Source organism: Choloepus didactylus, chromosome 1 (assembly GCF_015220235.1).
Source record: "Choloepus didactylus isolate mChoDid1 chromosome 1, mChoDid1.pri, whole genome shotgun sequence".
NCBI classification, from domain to species: domain Eukaryota; kingdom Metazoa; phylum Chordata; class Mammalia; order Pilosa; family Megalonychidae; genus Choloepus; species Choloepus didactylus.
In genome coordinates, this window is record NC_051307.1 from 219253003 (window position 1) to 219275188 (window position 22186).

The following is a 22186-nucleotide window of genomic DNA, read 5'->3' on the forward strand; positions in this document are numbered from 1 at the left end:
CTGACTCCCAGGGATGGAAATCTCCCTGAAAACGCTGAACAGGACTTCCGGGGATGAGCCTGGACCTGGCACTGTGGGAATGAGAAAGCCTTCCTGACCAAAGTAGGGAAGAGAAATTAAATAAAATAAAGTTTCAGTGACTAAGAGATTTCAAATGTTGTTATATAGATATCCCTTTTTAGTCTTTAGTGTATTGGAATAGCTAGAAGAAAGTACCTGAAACTGTTGAACTACAACCTGGTAGCCTTGATTCTTGAAGACGACTGTATAACTATGTAGCTTACATGGTGTGACTGTGTGATTGTGAAAACCCAGTGGATCGCACTCCCTTCATCCAGTGTATGGAAAGATGAGTAGAAAAATGGGGACAAAAACTAAATGAATAATAGGGTGGGATGGGGGGGAGGGATGGAATGATTTGGGGGTTCTTTTTACTGTTATTTGTATTCTTATTTTCATTCTTTTTGGAATAAGGAAAATGTTCAAAAATTGATTGTGGTGATGAACAGTTGATTGTACACTGTGGATGACTGTATGGTATGTGAATATATCTCAATAAAACTGAATTTAAAAAACAATGAGTTTAGGATAGTAAGAATTAAAATACATGCTACACACCTAGACAGTTCTGCCCCAATTAAAAAAGTCCTGTTGTTTAAAACATAGCAAACCTCATCCTAGAGATCTGAATTACTGAGACTCATGGATGGTATAGATTTAATGAGTTTCTCAATTTGCTTACTAGGAGTTATGACAGCAGTGAGATTCATTAAAAAGAACCATGGGAGTAGCATTTGCTTTCTCATTTAACCTAGCTGCTATCTTTGTCCTTCATCAGACCTTCTCATTGTACCACCACCACTAGGAAGGATAAATTAAATGTCAGCCCCAATTCAAATAACTAATATATGGCAGAAACAAATATATTTATATGCTTTCATGAAAGATTAATAGTAGCTGGTGCTAGCTTGCGAAGTGCAGATATACAAATCTTCTACCCTATACATAAATCAAACACAAGACATATGGTGTATTTTAAAGACTGCTGACGTTAGAGTGATTTTAAATTACTTGGGTTCTGGAATAAACTATGCAGATGTTGACTAATGTGGCGATATATTTTGGATCTTTCCATTCGAATTTAATGTTATAAAACGTAATGACATTAACAATAAGAAAGTCTTAGGAATTAAGAAAAGAGAATGCAAACATTTAAAACCATGGAATATGTGTCTATAATCAGTTGCTTGTTACTCTGGTTCCAGTAAATGCTGTAAGTAAGAATGTAACAAGACTTTAATTTTTGGTCCCCTTAAAACTGATTTTAATGGAACAGAAAAACTCAACATGTTGGTAACAGAAATCAAGGAGCAACAAAATGAGCTAGGAAGGCAGAGTGGCTTGTGACTGTCAAATGAGCAGTGGATGAATCAGAGATGCACTTGTTATATCAAGAACTATTTAAACGTTACCAAGCTGTCGGCCATAGATATTGGCAATTTTACAAAACTCATGGTTACTCAGAGTTAAGTAGGGCAGGGCACCAGAAAAAGTGAACTTTTCAGTCTTATTGTGGGCTGGGGCCTTCCTACCTTAATGGGAGGTGGTAAAGATCAGACAGGAGGTGTGTGCAGTTGTGAAGTGCTTTGAACATGGCTGACTTGTGTGTAAGTGCCAGGTATCACCATCTGTGCTGGTTTGGATGTATTATGTCCCCCAAAATGCCATTATCTTTGATGCAGTCTTGTGTAGGCAGACATATTAGTGTTGATCAGATTGTAAATCTTTGAGCGAAATTTCCATGGAGATTCGACCCACCCAACTGTAGATGATAGCTCTGATTAGATAATTTCCATGAAGGTGTGGTCCTGCCCATTCAGCGTGGGCCTTGATTAGTTTACTAAAGCACCATATAAGCTCAGACAGAAGGGGCAAGCCTGCTACAGGCTCAAAGAGGAACACTGAAGAAAGCACAGGAGCTGAGAGAGAAGCTGCAGCTTACACGGACATTTTGGAGACAGCCTTTGAAAGCAGACTTTTGCTCTGGAGAAGCTAAGAAAGGACAAACGCCCAAAGAGCAACTAAAAGTGATATTTTTGAGGAACTGCAGCCTAGAGAGGAACGTCCTGGGAGAAAGCCATTTTGAACCCAGAACTCTGGAGCAGACGCCAGCCACATGCCTTCCCAGCTAACGGAGGTTTTCGGGACACCACTGGCCATCCTTCAGTGAAGGTACCCTTTGTTGATGGACACTTTATGGCCTTAAGACCATAACTGTATAACCAAATAAACCTCCTTTATAAAAGCCAATCCATTCCTGGTGCTTTGAATTCCAGCAGCATTAGCAAACCAGAACACCATCATCCTCATTTTTATGCTCAGTTCACTTCCTACTGCATCTCAGTCCCTATTCAACAAATATTATCTGTATAGTCAAGTGACTACGTATAAGCGACTTCAAGATTTAACTGGTGGAAATAACATTTTAAAGACATAAAATCTGTATAATGACTTTTATAACTAACTCTCTCAGGAAGGGTTGAGGAGAGAGGGATAAAGATATAAGCATACAAAATAATGACTTGTGATGATAACGACCGTGATAAGGGCTATGAAGAAATGGGGGGATGTGGGAGAGAGTAAATGGAGATGTTGGGGGCTGACCTTAGATAAAGCGATCAGAGCAGCCCCTCTCAGGGGAGAAATGAATGGAACTGAGCCAGCTGAGATAAGAACTGGGGAAAGAGCTTTCCAGGCAGAAGGACCAGGAAATACAAAGGCCCTGAGACAGGAAAGGCCTTGGAGCACTGAAGGGACAGAGGACAGGCCAGTGTGGCTAGAGCACAATAAGGAGGGGAAGAGGCTCGTGAGATGAGGCTGGAGAAATGGCTGAGCCATGTTTTACAGGCTATGCAGTCCAGGTTCAGGAGACTTAAAAGTTAAAGATCATAAAACCTTAAAAATTTCTAAAAGGCACAGTCTGACTTACATTCTAAAATATCACTCTGGCTGCATATGTGCAACATAATGTGTAACCCGCATCCTTTATTCTCAAGAGGCTAGCATTTAGAGAAATCAGAAGACATCCTGAATGTGTTTCCAGATGTTTACATAAAACTGTATCAAAGAAGTAGACATAAGTAAAGCCCCGAATTGCAATCTGAAGACCAGGAAGGTAGGCAATGGATTCTGGGTTAAAAAACAAAGAACAAAACAAACCTACTTACCTCCTCGCTGCACCAACAGTGTGACCTCACTTCCCTTGGGACATTCGATCAGCATATCCACTACTTGGTTGTGAGTTAGAGCTTGCACATTCTTTTTATTAACTTCCACTATAAGATCCCCTTCTTTCAGGCCTCGGCACCTTGGACTGTCAACAATCTGTTTCACTCTTTGGCCACCACCACCAGGACTGTCTGCAATGGTAAAACCAAAGCCCATGGGCCCTTTGACGATATGAACAGTTATGAGTTCTGGCTGAGTGGCTATGGAGGAAGCCAATGAGACCGTGTCATTGGGGTAACCATGGGAACCATTTGAAGCCGCATTGGCAGGGCTGCTGGGCCTGGCATCCTTCATGCTGTTGACTTTGCCTGTTTTACTACTGTGGCTGGCTGGCGAATCGTAAGTCTCTTGCCCATTCACAATGATCGGTTCTTTATCCAAAATGGCCACCGAGGTCACCAAACTAGTATTGGGATCATCTGGGTCAAAAGGCAATGGATAACCTCGGCAGAGTTCAAGGTCCACGCTGGCACCAATGGGAATGGACTGGAAGATTTTCACAACTTGAGCATGTGTGTGTCCCAAAACACAGGTGTCATTCACACTGACGATAACATCCCCTGCAAAAGGTAAGAGTTTGGTGTTAAAACTTGCATGTAGAAATATTACATCAATATTATGATATAAAGTTCTACCCATTTGAATCCGAACAGAAACTAGATTTGGAGGTTGGACAGTAGGACGCAAAGGCTGCTCTAATAAAAAGCTAATAAGGCATTCTTTGAGCATTTAGTGTTTTCTATGATAATGAGATTTAATAATCATTGAGAGAACACTAGGCTTTCTTCTAAAAAATAATTCTTACTGCAGAAATCCAAGTTTAGAATTCATTTATTCAAATATATCTATATTTTTAGTAAATTACTACTTTACTGTACCTAATGTCACCTGATGGGTCTCCCACAATTAAAATAACTTCAGAGGTTTTACTCTACAGCTAGAGATAAATTTATGTAATGGAGGAATCTGGCTCATTCTCAAGAGTTTTCATGGATATTCACAAACCCGTGAAATGATGATGCTGTTTGGTCTTGTTTGGGTGCTGGGGGTAAGTCTCACCACCCAGGACAAGCCTGGGCCTGTGTGGTTGCTCTACCTGTTTCCATCTTGCCATCCAATGCAGCGGGCCCATCTAGGACCAAGCTCTTGATCTGGAGAAACTCATCAGGTTCGTCCCCTCCAACGACTGTGAAACCAAAGCCACGACTGCTTTTCCGCAGTTTTGTGTGAATGAACTTGCCTTTCAACTCAGAAGGGTTTCGTGTAAAAAAGGGTTTGCCTGGATTAAACAAACAAACAAAAAAACACAAGGAATGACAGAGTGAAAAAGTGAATTAAAAAAGAAATAGTATGTAACACAGATAACTCTCCAAGCTCACGTGCTGGGGCACTGGTGCACACATTTCTTGAGCAACTCTTCTCTCGAGTCAGTAATGAGGTGTTCCCAGGCCCCGTTACTGAAGGAGAGGGATACTGTACATATAGCATGTTGGCTTGAAGGACCAATAGAAGACTCAACACAAGGATGACAGAGGTAGCAAATGTCTGACAAACTTCCTTGGTTTCAGTTCACGTAGCTTGACAACAATTAAGCTGCCAAGGATTCTTTCCAGGAAATGGAGTGGTTTTCTGGGTTTGTTTTGTTATATATTTCACAAGATGGCTTCTGATGTGTTGCCTCAGACTCGACTACCATTTGTGAAACCAATCGGAGCAAAAACTTTATTTTTTAATCAAACAGAAAACTCATTCTGAAGATGCAGAGATAAAAGCAGGAAACATATTATGGTCTCAAAGAATAATCTGATAAAAATGTAGAATCTCTACTTTCAAAATTGAAATGTAACTTTACTTTGAATTGAATTCCAGATTCAACTGATTTTACTGTTAATTTGCTCCTTTTAACAATTTATGAAATAGTCCAGGTATGTCCATTGCTAAAACTCACTGTTTAAAAAAAGCTTAGGACCTGTGGCTTAGGATATTTAAAAAAACAAGCAACTAAATAAACTAATTAGTTACTGGCAAGAGTCAACAGTTTCAAATTCAGCTGTGTTATTTAAAATAAATTAACAGATTGCTAACTAACTTCCAAACCATCCAACCTGAGGTTTTATTTAGTTTTTTGGATATATTTACAAATAACTTTTTGGATACAAACCAGAAAGTTTTATTTTGGGTTTTATTAGTTGGACATGTCTCTGTAATTAAGAAACTCAATGGAATTTCTGATTATCACAAATAGCAGACATAATTTCATAGTCAGACTCGAAGTTTCATCTCCCCTAATATCATTTCCTAGCTCCTGCCTGTGCCACAGCTTCCCCATTTGCCCAGTTTCCTTCTTATCAAAAATGTTAAAAAGAAGAAAAAAACAAAAAAAGGAGAAAAAGTCCCCACACACCCTGCACTATGAGCCTGGCACCCAGGAAGGAGAGTTATTTTTGGTTAGCTCTATCTAAAAGGCCTTAAAAGGTCTCTGGGCACACATACAAGCTTTAATTGCATATTTTAAAAATTTCTGGCTTTTAAAAAGGCTCTTTTAAATTGCCTATAGTCATAGGTCCGCTCACTAACCTCCTCTCTAGAGCAGACCCGAGGCTGGTTGGAAACCTGACAAACTGCAGCCCTGTCAGGGTGGCTGAAGAAAGGCAAGACTGAGAAGGAGTCACCGTGGAAGGTCATCAGTCAAGGCACCAGAGAGGTGATACCAACTGCAGTGGGGGCTTGAGGGGAGGTAGTAGCCAAGGCAATTGTCACATGGAAAATTGAGGACTCCAAATTTTACTTTGGGGGTGGGTGGGGCATGATTAGCCTACACTCTTGATGCAGAGGCAGCTATGCAGTTCACAGAGCTTGAAGGGAAATACCTTTCAGTTATTGAGAGACAAAATAACTGGCTGTCACTGTCTCAGTGAGATCTTCCCTCATTATCTTTTCGCAGTGAGTTCTTCTCTGACCTTATTAAAAACTGCAATACTTCCGCCAACATTCCCAGTACCCATTTCCTGCTTTACTTTTCTCCTGAGCTTTTATCACTACGGAACACAGTCTATAGAGCTTACTCCTTGGTTAGTTTTGTCTGCCTGTCCCCCCGCCCCCAGGCCTGAGGGGCATGCACCTGCACACACCTACACACCTCAGGAATGAAAGCTCCATGAGGCCAGGGAATTTCGTTTGTATCTCTAGGTCCTAGAATATTGCCAGGTACATTTTATGTGTGCTAACAAAATTTTTGTTGAATGAGTAAATGAATGAATGCACAAAGAAATGAAATTTAACATGTCTTTGAGATGGCTGAAAATAAATGATTGAATGTTTAAGCTTTTTATCCTTACTAGAAGCAAAGTCAGAAAATGATAAAATGTTCCTGGCAATTTATCGGAATGATTTTTTGAAGCCTTAGCATATTTTGGGCTTAATAGAGACATGAGCAGAGCTCTGAAATCCTACCAGTTTTCCTTTTCCAGTGCTTAACTAAGGAGGGAAGATCGGAGACTTTCACATTTATGCACATTTTATTATTTTTCATGTATGGGTGGGTCATTAGTCCATATAGTTTTTGGAAAGAAATGTTTTGTCTCCCTCAAAGCAGAATTTGGAGTTCTCTGCTGCAACCCAGTGGTATGTGATATTTTTAAAGAGATCCTAACCTCTGTTGAGTAGTCACCAGTTTTAAGATCTGGTTGATTATGAAAATCACCTGAGTAGCTTTTAAAAATGTACTCATTTTGAGGGTTTACCTTAGATTTACTGAATCAGGATCTTCTGGGTCATGGCCCAAAAGTCTGCACTTAACCTACAAGGCCAGGACCATCTTGACACTAGTATTTGAATACTCTAAGCCAGTGCTGCCCAATAGCACTTACTGTGATGATGGTTTGGCAATGCTTTATCTCTGTGCTACCCAAGATGGCAGCCCCTACTTGCAGATGGCTGTAGAGCCCTTGAAATGGAGCTAGTAAGACTGAAGAGATGAATTTTTAATTTAATTTAATTTAATTTTCATTTTCATTGCCACAGATAGCCAATGGCTTCCAAATTAAACATCACAGACTATACCAAGAGGTATCAAAAGAAATAAGAAGGAATAAGAAGGAAAAAAGGAAAGATGGAAATAAGGAAAGAAAGAAAGAAAAAGAAAAGACAGACAGATAAAACAAAACAAAACAAAAAACCATAAAGCAGTTTTAGCCAAAGTTGAACTATTCCTAATGACAAGTGGAGTTCAAATCTGTGTTCTATTACTTCCTAACTGTGGCCTTTGGCAAGTCACTGAACATCACTAACGCTGTGCGTAAAACAGAGGTAATGAGGATACCAACCTCACACTACCGTTGTGAGGCATAATCATGACAGCTAATATAGGTAAAGTGCTTAGAGAGGTGTCTGGCACGTAATAAGAGCTCAGTAAATGTATTAACATTACTTTCACGATGGTGGTGGTAGAAGAGATGCTGCGGAACACTGGCTGCAAAAATCTCTCTCCAAGCATAAGCTTGAAGCTGGAGAGTTTTCATACATGCACATCTCTTTAAAAGCACACCTCTTTAAAAACTATCATTGCTGGAATTAGTGTGCTCTTGATCAGAGGAGAGTTTGGTTAAAGCTGTGAATTTAGCAGAATTAATACCAAGAATCTACCCAAGTTAGCTCTATAGCTCTTTTTCTTGACAGTACTATTAAGAATCTAGAACAAGACACACATCCAGCAGGCAAATAACCATGAGTTGTCACCAATGAGACTCAAGTTCAAGGTGATATTAACAATAGTAACTTAGAGTCAAAGGGTGTAGACATTAACTGACTATTTGAGTGCAAATTACATTCCAAAGATTATGTTTGAAAGATGAGAATCAACATGGAAACTGCACAGCAGAGGGGTTGTGAGAATAAGTGAGAAGAATCAGGGAGAGTTCAGTAAGCCTGAATTTTCCCACACTGCCATCATTTCCAAGAGGGGTAAAACACACACACACACACAAAATGGAAAACAAAAGTACAAAACAAGACCTAGGAGAAAGAAAAGTAAGAATCAAGAGGTGAAGTTCCTAATACAGATAGATATCATATGAAGCCTCAACTCACCTGTGCACTAAGCATTTGGCACCTGGAGCATGACCCTTTAAAGCTTTAATTAATTTAATCTCTAAGCAAACTCTTCAAGGAAGCTTGGCTGGCTATCATGTATGCATGCATACATACACGTATATATCTCATTCTACTAACAATTATTTTAGCAGAAAATAGATATCAAAGGATTATGCCTGGTTTGAGGTGTCCACAGTGAAAAGTACATAGTTTCCTGCCTCTAACGAATATAAAGTCTGATGAGGAAATTGTAGTTAAATGAATGCATTAAAAAAACACTAATTATAAATTGTGTTAAATTTCTATAAACAAGAAGTGTAGGATTTTAGGAGTTAATGATAGGGGAATCTAGGAAAGACTGGGGGATAAGGAGAAAGCACTCTGATATTTACGCTGAGACCCAAGAAGAGTAGGAGTTAGCAGATTAAGGAGTGAAGGGAAAAGACAGCTGAAGACAGAGGGAACAGCGCATATAAAGGTGATGTGGTCCACGCTTTGCTGGTTCAAGAAACTGAAAAAGCTGGTATAATTAACTTATGCTGAGTGAGGGGGAAGTAAGGTGAGAGGAGGCTGCAGAGGGAATTACATATGTAAAGAATCTTGAGGAGGCCACAATCATGTTGATAATAATTAGGACATAATTATCTACTATTTTCTATCTCTATTCAACCATTATCACCATAAAAAGCTACATGAAGCCAGAGGAAATTATTTTATATAAATCAGTATCAATACTCATGACAATAACAGCTAGCAGTGACAAATTTTTTTTTCTTATGAAAGTTATATTGGAGAAATCAAAAACTGAAAAGAATTATTCTACTTATCTTTTTATGTCTAACACAATTGTATACCTTAAAAAAATGTAGAACAAAAGAAAAAAAAAAAAAGAAGAGCAAAAGGAGACAAATTTTACAGTGTTTTTCAATGGTCCTGTATCTCAAACATTTCCTGACTCTTACTAAACAGGATGCTAGCTCTACACTTATTTAAAAGAAAAAATAAAAACAAAACAAAACAAAAACAAAAAACCTTTCTTATCGTTTAAGAGTAATGAGACCTGAAAGTAGCAAGATTCTGGAGCTTCCCATTTTCAAAAATGAGCCTCTCCATAGGACTATTTGTAAATGCAAATGAGTGAGACCCACCGAAACATCTTAAAACATGCATGAAGGCCAAAACTGTGGCATAGAGAATAGAGGATGAGAACTTAAAATATAATATCAAATAATTTACATTCACAGGAAAATCTAGTCAAAAGCAATTATGTTGACTGGAATCTTGAAATACCTAATGCTGAGTTTTAAATTGATCTTATATAACGTAATATTCAATATTTTCAGTCTCCAAATGAGTGATTCTCACCCGGGATGATTTTGACTCCCAGGGGACATTTGACAATGTCTGGAGACATTTTTGGTTGTCATAATTGGGGGTGGGAGGGTAGAGGCCGGGGAAGCTGCTACACAGCCCCCCACAATAAAGAATTATCCTACCTAAAATATCAACAGTCCCATGGTTGAGAAACATTGGTTTGAATAATTTCCGCTAAGCAGTCATTATTTTTAGAAAGTTCCAGATCGTTGAGAAAATGTATTCAGAAAAGTTGCTCTTTTTTTGGACAAGCATGATTAACAATATACTTGGAATTTTTTCATTATTTATGGTCTTCACCAACAAAGGAATGATTTATGAGTTATATGATTCCACTTTTTAAAGTACCTTTAAAAATTTCAGATGTTTGAGCTAAGACCATGATGCAATTATGAAAACACTTTACCCTGAAGTGGAGCCTCTCTGGCCGGCTCCGGGTTGCTTGGGGGGTGGTTTGGAATAACAGGAGGTACAAGGGATGAGTGATCTTCTGTCCATTCTATAAGGGAGAAGAAACAGTTTCAAGTTTTCCTTCAAATGGCTGGTCGACTTACTCACAACCACCTATTTCCTAATAATAAAACCACCCAAACCAATAAAACTAGGGGCAAATAGGTTAGATTAAAAGGAAACTGGAATCTGATCTATTCTGTGTTAAGGATATCAAGATCTCTCTCCTTTTTCTGGTCCAAGACCTTTGGGGAAAGAAATATTGTTACAAAGACAATGAAAACTGCAGTTCTCTCTGGCTGGAGACTCCAATGTGAAACCACGTAAGAAATATCAGGAAAGGTATGAAGTCAACTAAGGCCAGCCCTATAGGGGAGAAACTTCTCTGATCCAACTGGGAGATGGACTGAGCTGCTGGTGCCTACTTGCCTTGGGGAGTGAAAGTGGGTATCAGTAGCTTTGCTAAGTGCTGTCTTCTATCATCTCAAGTTAAATTCATATGCACCATTATCAATACCCTAGGTCCTAAGTGTAGCCTTATTCATCTTGGAGACCCAGAAATCACTCACAGAGTGACCCTTGAGTTTACTAGAGTCAGTTTCCATCCCAGCTAACTATATTCAATTTTACATTCCCATTCCTCAAACTGTATTTCCTGATATAACCAAGTTCCACCAGTTCAGGAAAAATATAAAATAATTTTTTTAAGCAGAAACATTTAAGTAGAGAGGAAAACTTTTCAAACTATTGGGCAAAGACACACACACTTGCATGCACAAACATTCTAAAATATAGTCTATGGTGGTGGTTGGTGAACTATGGCCTATGAGCCAAACCTACCCCACAGCCTGTTTTTATATAGTCCGGGAGCCAAGAATGGCTTTTACATTTTTTTAAATGGTGGAAATAAATAAAAAAAATGAATAACATTTTGTGGCACATGAAAATTAAGTAAAATTCAAATTTAAGTCTCCAAAAAAGAATAACATTTTGTGGCACAAGAAAATTAAATGAAATTCAAATTTAAGTCTCCATAAAAAGTTTTATTGGCACATGGTCATGTCCATTCATTTTACATAAATATTATTTCTGGCTGCTTTCATATTAAGATGCTAAGTTGAGTAGTTGTGACAGAGACCCCATAGTCTGACAAGCCTAAAATATTCACAATCTGGCCCTTTACAGAAAAAAGTTTAACAACCCTGGTCTAAGGTCTTTATTTAATAATACAACACTATAATAAGGAGTAGTGTTTCATTTGATATTCATATATTAAATCTGCTTATTTTGGTAATAAGCCGGTATTTTAAAAGCTTACTATGAAAAACTGGGATGAATCTAAGCATCCATTAATAAATGGTCAAATAAAGTGAGACATGCATAAAACAGAATATTATGCAGCCATTAAAAATTATAAGGTAAATCTATATTAATCAACATTGAAAATGTGCATGAAATAAATTCAAGAAAAGGTTACAAAACTAATATATATTAGTATGATAAGTATATAGAGATCATGATACATATAGAGAGTATGATATATATATCACATGATCTAATTTTTATTGAAATGTGCTATTTGTATAACCTTAGAAAATTTCTTTACAGTGTTTATCATTGAGAAGGGGATTGAAGTGAGCAGGGGAAAATTTAACATTTTACATTGCTGAATTTTTTATGAAGAGCTTGAATGAATTCATTTGTAATTTTTAAAAAGCTCTTGAAAGTAATGTTTCTAAATTTAAATATATATTTCATGCACAGTAATTCTGCTTAATATAAAAGTACTAAAGGTGGTTTGGAGTTAGATACCAGTTGCCGGGCAAATGCTGCTGGGACAAAAAGATTCTTTCACCTTGAGAACGTTTCTCCAATCTAATGACAGGGACCAACACTCCTTTCTAATTAAAGTGGAGATGTGGGGGCCTTGGACTTGGGATCCCCCGTGTGAGCTGCTCTGGGTTTCCCGAGAGCCCTCGCAGAAGCTCTGCATTCCTCCGCACAGGACACCAACTGGACTCCCAGGCTTGCAGCATGCCGGGAGATCCCCTTGATCATCGAGGCAGGTTCTGACCACATGGGGGTGTCAGCGCCCACACTTTGCCCTGCTCCTCTGTCTCAAGAGAAAGCCAGGCAGGGAAGCTAACCTTCTGGCGGCGGCTGCTGCTGCTGCGGTGGCTGCTGCTGCTCGACCTGCTTCTTCCGCTTGGCTTCCAGAACTGGGTTCTCATATTGTGTCTTCCTGTTGATGTGGCTGGGGAGGAAGGCAAATAGAATTCAGTTGGGAAACATTCATCCCACAAGCAAAATGCCAGCCACGCCAAGTCCCTTAATTAGAACTAAACAAAGCAAGTGTTCTGAGATGGTTGCAGTCTTGTGTCAGAACCCAGAGTTAGGGAGAGGAAATAAAAAGTAAGTTACTTTAATACTGACTGCTTCTCTGTCCCAGGTACCGCATTACCTGTGCTGCATGCACGATACCTTAAAATCTTCAATAAATGCCATGATATAGGTTCTATTGTTATTTATATGTCACGGGTAAGGAAAGTACATTTCTAAACAATAAAGTAAGTAACTCACATAACGTAACATAGCTAGTAAGTGGTAAAACAGGCAAGCTCAAGTCTGTATGCTTTCAAATCCCTGGATTTTAATACTGAATCTCCTCCAATGTCCAAAATATCACCTGACAGTGGAAGTTGCTTTAATTAACAAGTAGACTAAGGGATAGTTGAAAAAAATGAGAGTAAAGCTGAGCAGTGACACTGTCTGTACCAAACAATACCAGAACATAACTTTCCTACAATCTGTTTCACAGAGGCATAAGCTTTCACCCAAACAATTAAGTTAAAAGAAGAACTCCACTAAAATCTGTCAGCTATTCTGATCAATAGACACAGAGGCAGAATTAAAAGTATAGGCCTTAGGCAAAAGACCCCAAATAAAGCTAACCTAAGCAGATGTGATAGGTATAAAGTGACAAAAAGCCAGACACAGTTTCAAATGTCCCCAAAACTAAGGTCATGGCAAAAAATACATAAACTCACCCCTCCATATGAATACATACACAACATATTTTTACCATGCCCTTATTTGGTGAGAGTCTGTATGTGTTTACATATGTATATATGCATATGCTTATATATACAAACATTTTGCAAAACACATGTTTTAAAACAAAAAAATATATCTTTTAAAACAAAAAGTATACTTGCTTAGCAGTTTGGGGACATATCAATTATGCAATTATTTACAACTATATTTTTAAAGCCACATGAAAGGATTAAAGCAGGCTTGTATAATAGGTGGATTGACTTATTATCATAGCCCCACTTTTTTATTTCCAATTTTCTTGTGTGTAATTTAATTCTAAGAAGCAGTCTAACATGTGGATCTGAAAAGACACAGGAGGGAGAACAGTTTGGTAAGAACAACTTGCCCTTTATTTGTCTCCACACATCAACACTTTCATCACCTATTCCTTTTCTCTCTCAGTGCACAAACTAGTTTGAGGGAGAACTCAAACTGAGCCCCAATTGGGCAACCACCACTGCACACACTTTGAGAAAGCTGATCTGCAGGGCATATACGGAAATTGTTTTATGAGAGTCAGAGAAACAACTGAGCTTGCCTCCCTGATGCCCCAAATCATCAATCCCTCTTGTTAGGTAAAGAGGAGGCAATGTTGGTATTGGCCAAGAACCCATGCTATACTGAACTCATAATTTTTTACAATAAGATGCCGAGCATTTTATGGATGACCATTTTCACATCATATGTTCACATCACCAGGTTATTTCACAAATGACTTTTCCTTGCCAGCAGCATGAGGGAGAGAAAGCAGGCCAGTTAATTCATTGTGGCAGATATGATTATGATTCTAGAACATTTATACAGCATTTCTTTCTTTCAAAGGGCCTTTTATTAGTTATTTCCCATCTTTATCAGAGGTAATGATATAAAGCATATTTTCATGTTTTATCTGTTGGATTTCTTTTATATATCCTATCAATAGACAGTTTTGATGAGACAACAAAATGCATGCCCTATTCTAGAACAAGGCACACAGCAACGATGTGATAATGAGGATGTGAGACTTTAAAAAATAGAAAACAGAAAACGGAAATTATGTTCCTCAGTCAAGGGAGAGACAAGGGGACACAAAAGGTCTTGCAACTTAGGCCAGTTCACAAATTCCTTCTTAATCTTGGCAACATTTCAGAAATTACTAAGACTTGTCTAACTCCTTTAGAAGGTCTCAATGAATAAATAAGTACTCATTTAAAAGTTCAGAAGTGGGAAGAGCAAAAATTAGGCAAAACAGGTCCTCCTCCAGGCAAACTCCCCCGTTTACCTGGTCTATTGAATTCCCGCTTCTCTCATTCATTCATTTAACTAGCACTTATTAAGTATCTGCCATATGCCAGGAATATGCTGAGCCTTGGGAAACAAAACAGACATGGATCTTGCCCTTATGAATTTTAAAGTATAATTTACCAACTTCAGATTTGCTGAATATTCTCTTATGCATTGAAATATACATACATATTTTCATTATAAAATTAATATTATGTTCTTATTTGCTGTTCTTGCCTTATGAGGATGGCAGATTGCTTGGCATAAATGTACACAATCACAGAGGGGTACAAACTGAACTGTGGATTGTTAATAGGCACTTACTCTACATAGTAGATACCATAGACAGGGTCTTCAATCTTTTCCCAACCGGCAGGCAGTTCTGAAAAATATAAGAACACTTAGAGCAAGAAGAGCATATTGTTGAAGGGTCTGTTTACTTTCAACAACTGAATCACACATAAAGAGAAAGAATCTTTAAAAAAGCCTTAAATACAATTAAAAACATGTATCCTAACTTCCAAAAGTGTGCATTTTTATTTTATCAGTGTCTTTTTCTACATGAAGAACAATTCTTTATCGACAAATGTTTACACAAGAAAATAAAAATAAATGGCAGTCCCAGATGCCTTCATTCTAAATCACCTATTAAGTTAGGTTTTAATGAAAATATAATTAAAACTTGCCTTGAATGCCTACTTCCTTTTAAATATTTAGTTTCTTCTTTTGTTTCTTGACTACCTTGCCAAGCAAGCAAAAACGGGTGAAAATTAATATTTCTTTTTCATTTTCAATACAGCTGTGCTGTTTTGCTCTCCCTGGAATAAAATTAAATTTACATCTACTTTGCTCCTTGTTCCTAGTAAATAAAAATGCCCACAGAGAGGCAGATTTTTGAATTGCACGTTATCTATCACTCAGTCCATATTTGGACAAATTCTACTCCAGTTCTTTAAGAATAAGAGCAATAATACAGGCCCTTCTCTCCGAGAACTCACCACATGATGGGGAAGATTTTAGTCCTTTAAATGTGATGGTAAGGTTGGCATTGGGGCATGTGTGCGCCTTTCTGAAAACTCAACTGTGCTCTATTAGACTTCGTAAAGTTTCATATCACAGATTGTACCTTTATAACACAATAACAGTAAGTTCTGTTACAACAAGAATCTATTATGGGAAAGTCCACTGCACTAGATTATTTTACTTGGTGAAAGAAACAAATAGGCTGTGTTTTGTGTCATTAAGCAATCCTTTCAGGAATAGAAGCAATTACTCAACTAAATTTCAAAGCCACCCTGGCAAATATGTAGTTAAGCCAAACTTATAGAATTCCACTCTCCAAAACGAATCGTTATTCCTAGAAGTAGCTATTAAGACCAATTTGACCAGAATACCAAAAACACTTAAGATACCACTTATTTTGAAACACTAGGTATTTTAAAATTCAAATTGTAACATTTCATCAGGGCATTGGACTTACATGTGCCACAGACAGTTCCAGACTGAAATGGAGGCATGTGTGTGTACACAAACACACGCAGACTAATTACTCAGTTTATGCTTTGTTCAGATTTGGCTGCATGTCAAGAGACATTAATTTCATGGGTTTTGCTCCACATGTTACTTGTTTGCAAACAAAGAGACAGGTTTTCCCCCTTTTCTTCCAAATTAAAAAAAAAAAAAAAAAAAAAAACACTTAGAAGGTTTTAAAGAACTCGGAATTCTGGGAGACATAAGAATTCTGCAGACAGGTCCAATCTGCAGATGTTGATACAACTTGGCATTTTTATATGCTGAGTCTTGGGGACTGATGCAAATGGGACGTCGGGGAAATGATTTCCCCTTAGAAAGCTGGAAATTACCATTTAAATGAAAATGAACCAGGAAAATATTTCCAAAGAGTTCAGAAACAGAAGATTAAAAAGTGCAAACTGGTGCAGAGTCATACATTTGTTCTGGTATGGGGCAGAAGCACGGGTGACCGTGAGTGGACAACATCACGTAGAATTGAACCAAACCTCTTTTCAAAATCTGCAACCTAAATATTTGGCCTGATTATCATTAGATAACATAGGGAAAATACTAAGAACTCAATTCATGCAATTATTATTTTGACATACATTTATTGAGTGCCTATTGTTTGCCTGAGGTTGTGTGAGGCATTGGACTACATAAAGATAACTAAAAGTGCAGTCTAGCTGACACTTTAAACAGTGCATGGCAAGAGTTTTGATAGAGGTGTGAGGGTACAAGAAAAGAAGCCACCCCTAACTGTTGTCCTGTTCCTGCCTCAAGCATCTTAGGCTTCTGGAACTGAGAAATGGGGTCAGTCAGCTTGTATTTCTGAAGACATTTGTAAATTTAAACACATCTTCTGAAAGAGATTAGTACTCCCGTTTTTCAAGTTAAAACATTTTAAATTGAAAAGATGGATTTCTCACTTCCAATGTGGTGATTATCTTAATAATAGGAATTAGTCTCCTAATGCTTAAAATCGAAAGGGGTCATCAATTTTAAAAAGAAAGACGTTTGTCCTAGAATTTGCCATTGGATTCTAAAAAAACTGATAATGGCAGAAAATACTTAAGCCCAGAAAAGGATTATGTTAAATTTTTTTTTTAACAAACACTCTGAAGTTTAACAAAGAGTCATCCCCTATGTCCAAAGACTGTCAGGTAGGAGATGAAACTGGACCACCTGTCAGAGACTGGAGGCAGCTAGGATGCTTTTGGGGGTTGCCCATATCTGATTCAGCCATAATTCTACCTCCTTATCTCTGTGGCCCTGGGCAAGTTACTTAACATTTCTGAACCATATCTTTCTCCTGGATTTACTTCAAAGGCTGGCTGGGATGAAATGAGGATGCTTATAAAACACTTAGCACAGTCTCAGGCACATACGAAGTGCTCAATGATGACTGTTCTAGAAAGAGGCAAGGGAACAGAACGGGTCTGCATGGCCTGCATACTTGCTATTCCTGCCTCTGAAAATCGTAAGCTGCATTATGTTGTCACCAAGGGGGCAAATATTGAGCAGTCCAGTGTTATAAGTTCTTTTCAAAACCATTTGTCAGCACACAGATTGAAAGGCATGTTCAAAATCAGAGACCAATTTCCAGACCGCTTGGTTGGGAGGTTTGGCTTGGTTGTCTCTACGTCTCCTAGTTGGTTTTACTACATAAACATCATATAATTCCAAAAGAAGGTTCTGCAAGTGCTTTTTCATTCTGGGGAGATGTCTGAAGACAACATGATAAATTCTGCAAACCAGAAGTGCATAATGGAGCTATTGACCCAGCTCAAACAACAGAATTCAGAAACGATGACTCCATAATCAAATGATCTGTGTCCAACACCCAAGCCAACCACCCAAGCCTCTCAGAGGCAGATTATAGAGAGGGTTTCATTGTCACATCTGGAATCGCATTGTTCATGAAAAACCTGACAGCTGCTATTGTGTGAAATTAGGACCCGCTTGTTAAGAAAATTGGCCGTGAGCTTGTCAATAGTATCTGGAGTGAATGCAACAGAAAATGGCGAGTTTATCTGTGGGAGCCACTCTTTACAAAATGGATATGTGTAGGCAAAAATCAAGGGTCATATTTATACCCTACCTACAAGGACATTTGGGCCATTTCTATAGTGTAGAGCACATTCTTCCCTTAACCCATAATAAAGGAAAAAAGGAAGCATTGAGAAGTCCAAAAAAAAGGGAATTAATAAATCATAAAACTGGTAATAGCAACAATATGTGCTGATCACAGGGACAAATTTTAAGACACACTCTCATTAAATCTCCTCATAAGGACCATGTGATCTACTCTTTGGGCCTCTCTTTACAGATAATAAAAGGGAAGTTAAAAGAAGTTGAATAACCTGCCCAAGTTCACATAGTTAGTAAACTGGGGAGCTGGGTGGGAAGCCAAGCAGACTGATCTGGCTCAGAGACAGCTCCACCCTTGCACCAAACTGTCTCCTAGGATTACAGCTACAGCCATGAGATAGGAAACCATGCAGATATTAAAATTCATTTTCTGTTGCTTAATGGGTACAGAATTTCTGTTTGGAGTGATGAAAAAGTTTTGGTAATGAATGGTGGTAACAGTAGCAAAACCTTGTAAATGTAATTAATGACAGTGAACTGTACAAATAAAAATTATTAATATGCCAAATTGCATGTTACCACAATAAAATTTAAATAAATATATCTATGTATATATATGTGTGCAGACACACACACAGAGGCACACGTCCATAAAAAGACTTGTAAAAGGAGGTTCCTAATAGTTTTATTTATATTTGCCCCAAACTGGAAATAGTCCAGGTGCCCATCGACAGTAGAATAAACAAACTATGATGCATTTATACCATACTGGAATCATAAGGAATGACCACCGATACACACAACAAAATGGATAAAGCTCAAAAACATCATATTGTGTGACCAAAGGTCAGAAACAAAGAGTATATACTGATTCATTTATATGAAAATCTAGGACAGGCAAAACTTATAAGGTGGAAAAACTTTTTGGGAGATGGGGAGGGGGTCAATTTGAGGACAGGGATTGACAAAGAAGAGGCATGAAGGAACTTTGGAGTGACAGTAAAACTGTATATAGTCATGGGGATTTGGGCTACACAAGTATATAAATTTGTCAAAACTCATCAAATAGTATACTTAAGATTTGTACATTTAACTATATGTAAACCTTACTTAATAAATAATATACGAATATTCAACTCTTTTAAAAAAACTGATTTTTTAAGAGTCTTTAACAGCATAGGAAAGTTCCCACAATGTAACAGTTAAATGGGAAAAAAAAGAAGCTTCTTTCCTTAAATTCTCCACATTCAGCTTCCACAGACATGAACAGGGCTGTGCTCCCAAGCAAAGCTGTCATCTGCACTGGCCGCCTACCAACCACACAGGGTGCCCACCCATACTATTCCATTGCAGACGTGGTTTAACTTGCTTCAATAAATGATTAAGGCACACATTTTGAGTCTGGGAAACCCGGATCTGTCTTTTTCCATTACTTTACCTAATATCACTGGATTAATACATTCTTTTTAAAAAAACTAGTTCAAACGGTTCTATTACATAGCATTTACCTCAAGTCATTCCTACCACAACAGCCACAAGGACAACTTATTAAATATCTTTAAAAATAGAGCAATCAATAGTTACCCCTCATTATGCTGGTACAGCCATCAATACAAAAGCATATGCTTTGAGCATTGAGAAAAACAGGGCTAAATTCTATTATATCATAACTCCAATCAACCATGATTAATTATCTTTATCTATATAACAGAAAATAAATAAAGCTGAATAAAAGCAGTAATCAGTATTAAATATATTTTTAGTTCTTAAAGCAATCTCAAAAATGCTGTGCAGATTCAATCATCTTAGGACAGTTTTACTCATATTGATGTTAAGCAATCTTCTATTTAAAAAGAAATACTAAGGTCAATTTTCAATTAGCCAGGTTTTCGTCTCCAGTTCAGCTGGAATTTGTGTTTCCTCATTTAACCCTTTGTGAATGCAGCAGATGGAATACAAACTAATTTTAAGATTGTTCAAAGGTGAACATAAAATATTTAACTTAGCAGGGAACATAATTCAATACAGTCCAACAGGAAAGATAAAAGAGTTTAGCATTATCTGCTGATATAAATGATTTCTAATCTACAGTAGCTAAAGTAGTTAAAATTTGATTTATTTTGATATGTACACTCTAAGAAAATGGTACACACTAACACAGCATCTGAGGCTCCCACCATTCACAAAAGCAACAAGGTCAACATGTGACCTGTGACTTAACAATAAAACAATACTAACAATTATCAATTATTCAATTAATCAGTGGAATTATTTTAATCCTGCTACTCCTCCAACAATCCTTAATTTAGTCTTGTGGGGTTTTTGTTTGTTTTCCTTTGCTTTTCTCTATCAACCATGTCTATAGCCATCTACACTAAACAAATAAATGAGGCTCAGTCATGTTCCATGAAAGTTCAAGGGGCACTGCAAACATTTCAGCTATCATCCAATCCTCAATTTACAAGAGTACCTGTTACTGATTTGCTAACTTTCATTCTAGCCTCAAAGCACACAGACTTTTTTCTTTGTAGATGCAATTTATTATATACAACTCTGTGTGATGCCTGCAGTCAGACACATGGCTTGTAAGAGTGACCTTTCATGGATAAGCTGCAATGAAAATCAAAACTGGAGAAGTACAAACTAAAGGATGAAGGGATAAGCAATTTACTGGAGTGAAGCCATGCAGGGAAAGTCATGCAGCAGCAGCAGGCCAGGGAAAGTTTACCTAGTTCACTGTCCAGCTCCTCGGTGTGTACCCCTTCTTCTCCAAAGGAAGAGCAGGAAGGAGACAGAAAAGAAAGAAAAATTCAGACACCAGCACCAAGAAAGAGACTCCCCACCATAAAATAGCAGCAAACACATCACTTTATATTGTCCTTACCTGTGTTCTGGCTTATTTCATTGGCTTGGCTAATAAACTCTCGACCTCAGTGTAAATCACCAAATGGTAAGAGCTTATATTGGCAAGACAATTATATGGTTCATTTCCTTGCATGTCAAAATAGGGTTTGACAGGCTGTAAAAGTTGGCAAACACTTTGGTGGTTTCAATTTTCATAAATGGGAAGTCACTTATTTCAGACCTTATTTCTAACAAAGAAAGCTGTTAGGTCTTTCAATATTAGTCCTCCTAATCCTTCAATAATCTTCTAATCAGTGAGGCAATTACACTCACAATTAAAGCATCATTTATTTTATAAATAATACTGCTGCCTGTATAACGAAAGGTAAGGTCAAATTGAGAATGCAGATTGTAAAATGAGTTGCAATTCAATGTCTTTCCAAAGGAGCTAGAAAGATGAATTATGTCATGATGATGTATTTTAAAGAAGTAAATGAAACTCACTAAAGGCTGCCCTGAAGGAGAACTGGGAGGCAATGTTTATAGATTTTGTTCTAGTGTATAAGAATTCTAAGCTCAACAGCTCAGAAATACTAGAATAAAAAATGTTCTAAAATATTTTGGTGAACAAAACAATACAAGACCCTTTCCATTTGTGACGTCCTCTCGTTGTCAGTAAAACATTTTAGTATTAGAAGAGAACAAAGGACAGAACACAATAGTCTCCCCAGCTACAGAGCAGGTGGTTGTCACATCCACAGTAAGCTCCACAAACACAAAGATCAAGCCTGTTTTCACAACTGCAGTATACCCAGTGACCAGTGCAGCTTCTGGTACATGGTAGGTACTCACCAAATTTTTCTCAAATGAAGGAATGAGTAAAACAATCAAATGTTGACCTCAGTAACCAACATGTCCCTACACACCCTGTAAATTCTTGATTTTATGTGCAACAATAAGCACAAACAATAAGATTTAAAACTGGTGCTGTTACTTAAAAAGGTAATCAGATTCACATAAAATCTTTCATGAAAATGTCCGCTTGAATATTATCTAATATCTTTGGGACATTCACTCATTTCCTCAATATTTATTTACTGAGACCTACTAGTACCTTGAAGACACTTGGCATACAGAAGTCCTTCAGTAACTACTTGTGAAATGTAAGATGTTCTAGGAA

At 37.6% G+C, this 22186-nt stretch overlaps 1 protein-coding gene across 11 annotated transcripts in view; it reads right to left on the reverse strand.

The window, feature by feature from the left end:
• The window catches only part of MAGI1 (membrane associated guanylate kinase, WW and PDZ domain containing 1), a 712862-nt gene that overhangs the window by 67765 nt on the left and 622911 nt on the right, over window positions 1-22186 (reverse strand). For 6 of the 11 annotated variants that reach the window (XM_037799909.1, XM_037799906.1, XM_037799902.1 and 3 more), the window contains exons 7-12: window positions 20891-20926; window positions 14884-14941; window positions 12351-12457; window positions 10160-10252; window positions 4385-4567; window positions 3228-3848 (exon numbers count right to left, since the gene is read on the reverse strand). In XM_037799909.1, coding sequence (XP_037655837.1) covers window positions 3228-3848; window positions 4385-4567; window positions 10160-10252; window positions 12351-12457; window positions 14884-14941; window positions 20891-20926 — 1098 coding nt within the window. Of the gene's footprint in view, window positions 1-3227; window positions 3849-4384; window positions 4568-10159; window positions 10253-12350; window positions 12458-14883; window positions 14942-20890; window positions 20930-22186 lie in introns of all 11 variants that reach the window. The other 5 variants (XM_037799908.1, XM_037799912.1, XM_037799904.1 and 2 more) reach the window with 1 other exon arrangement.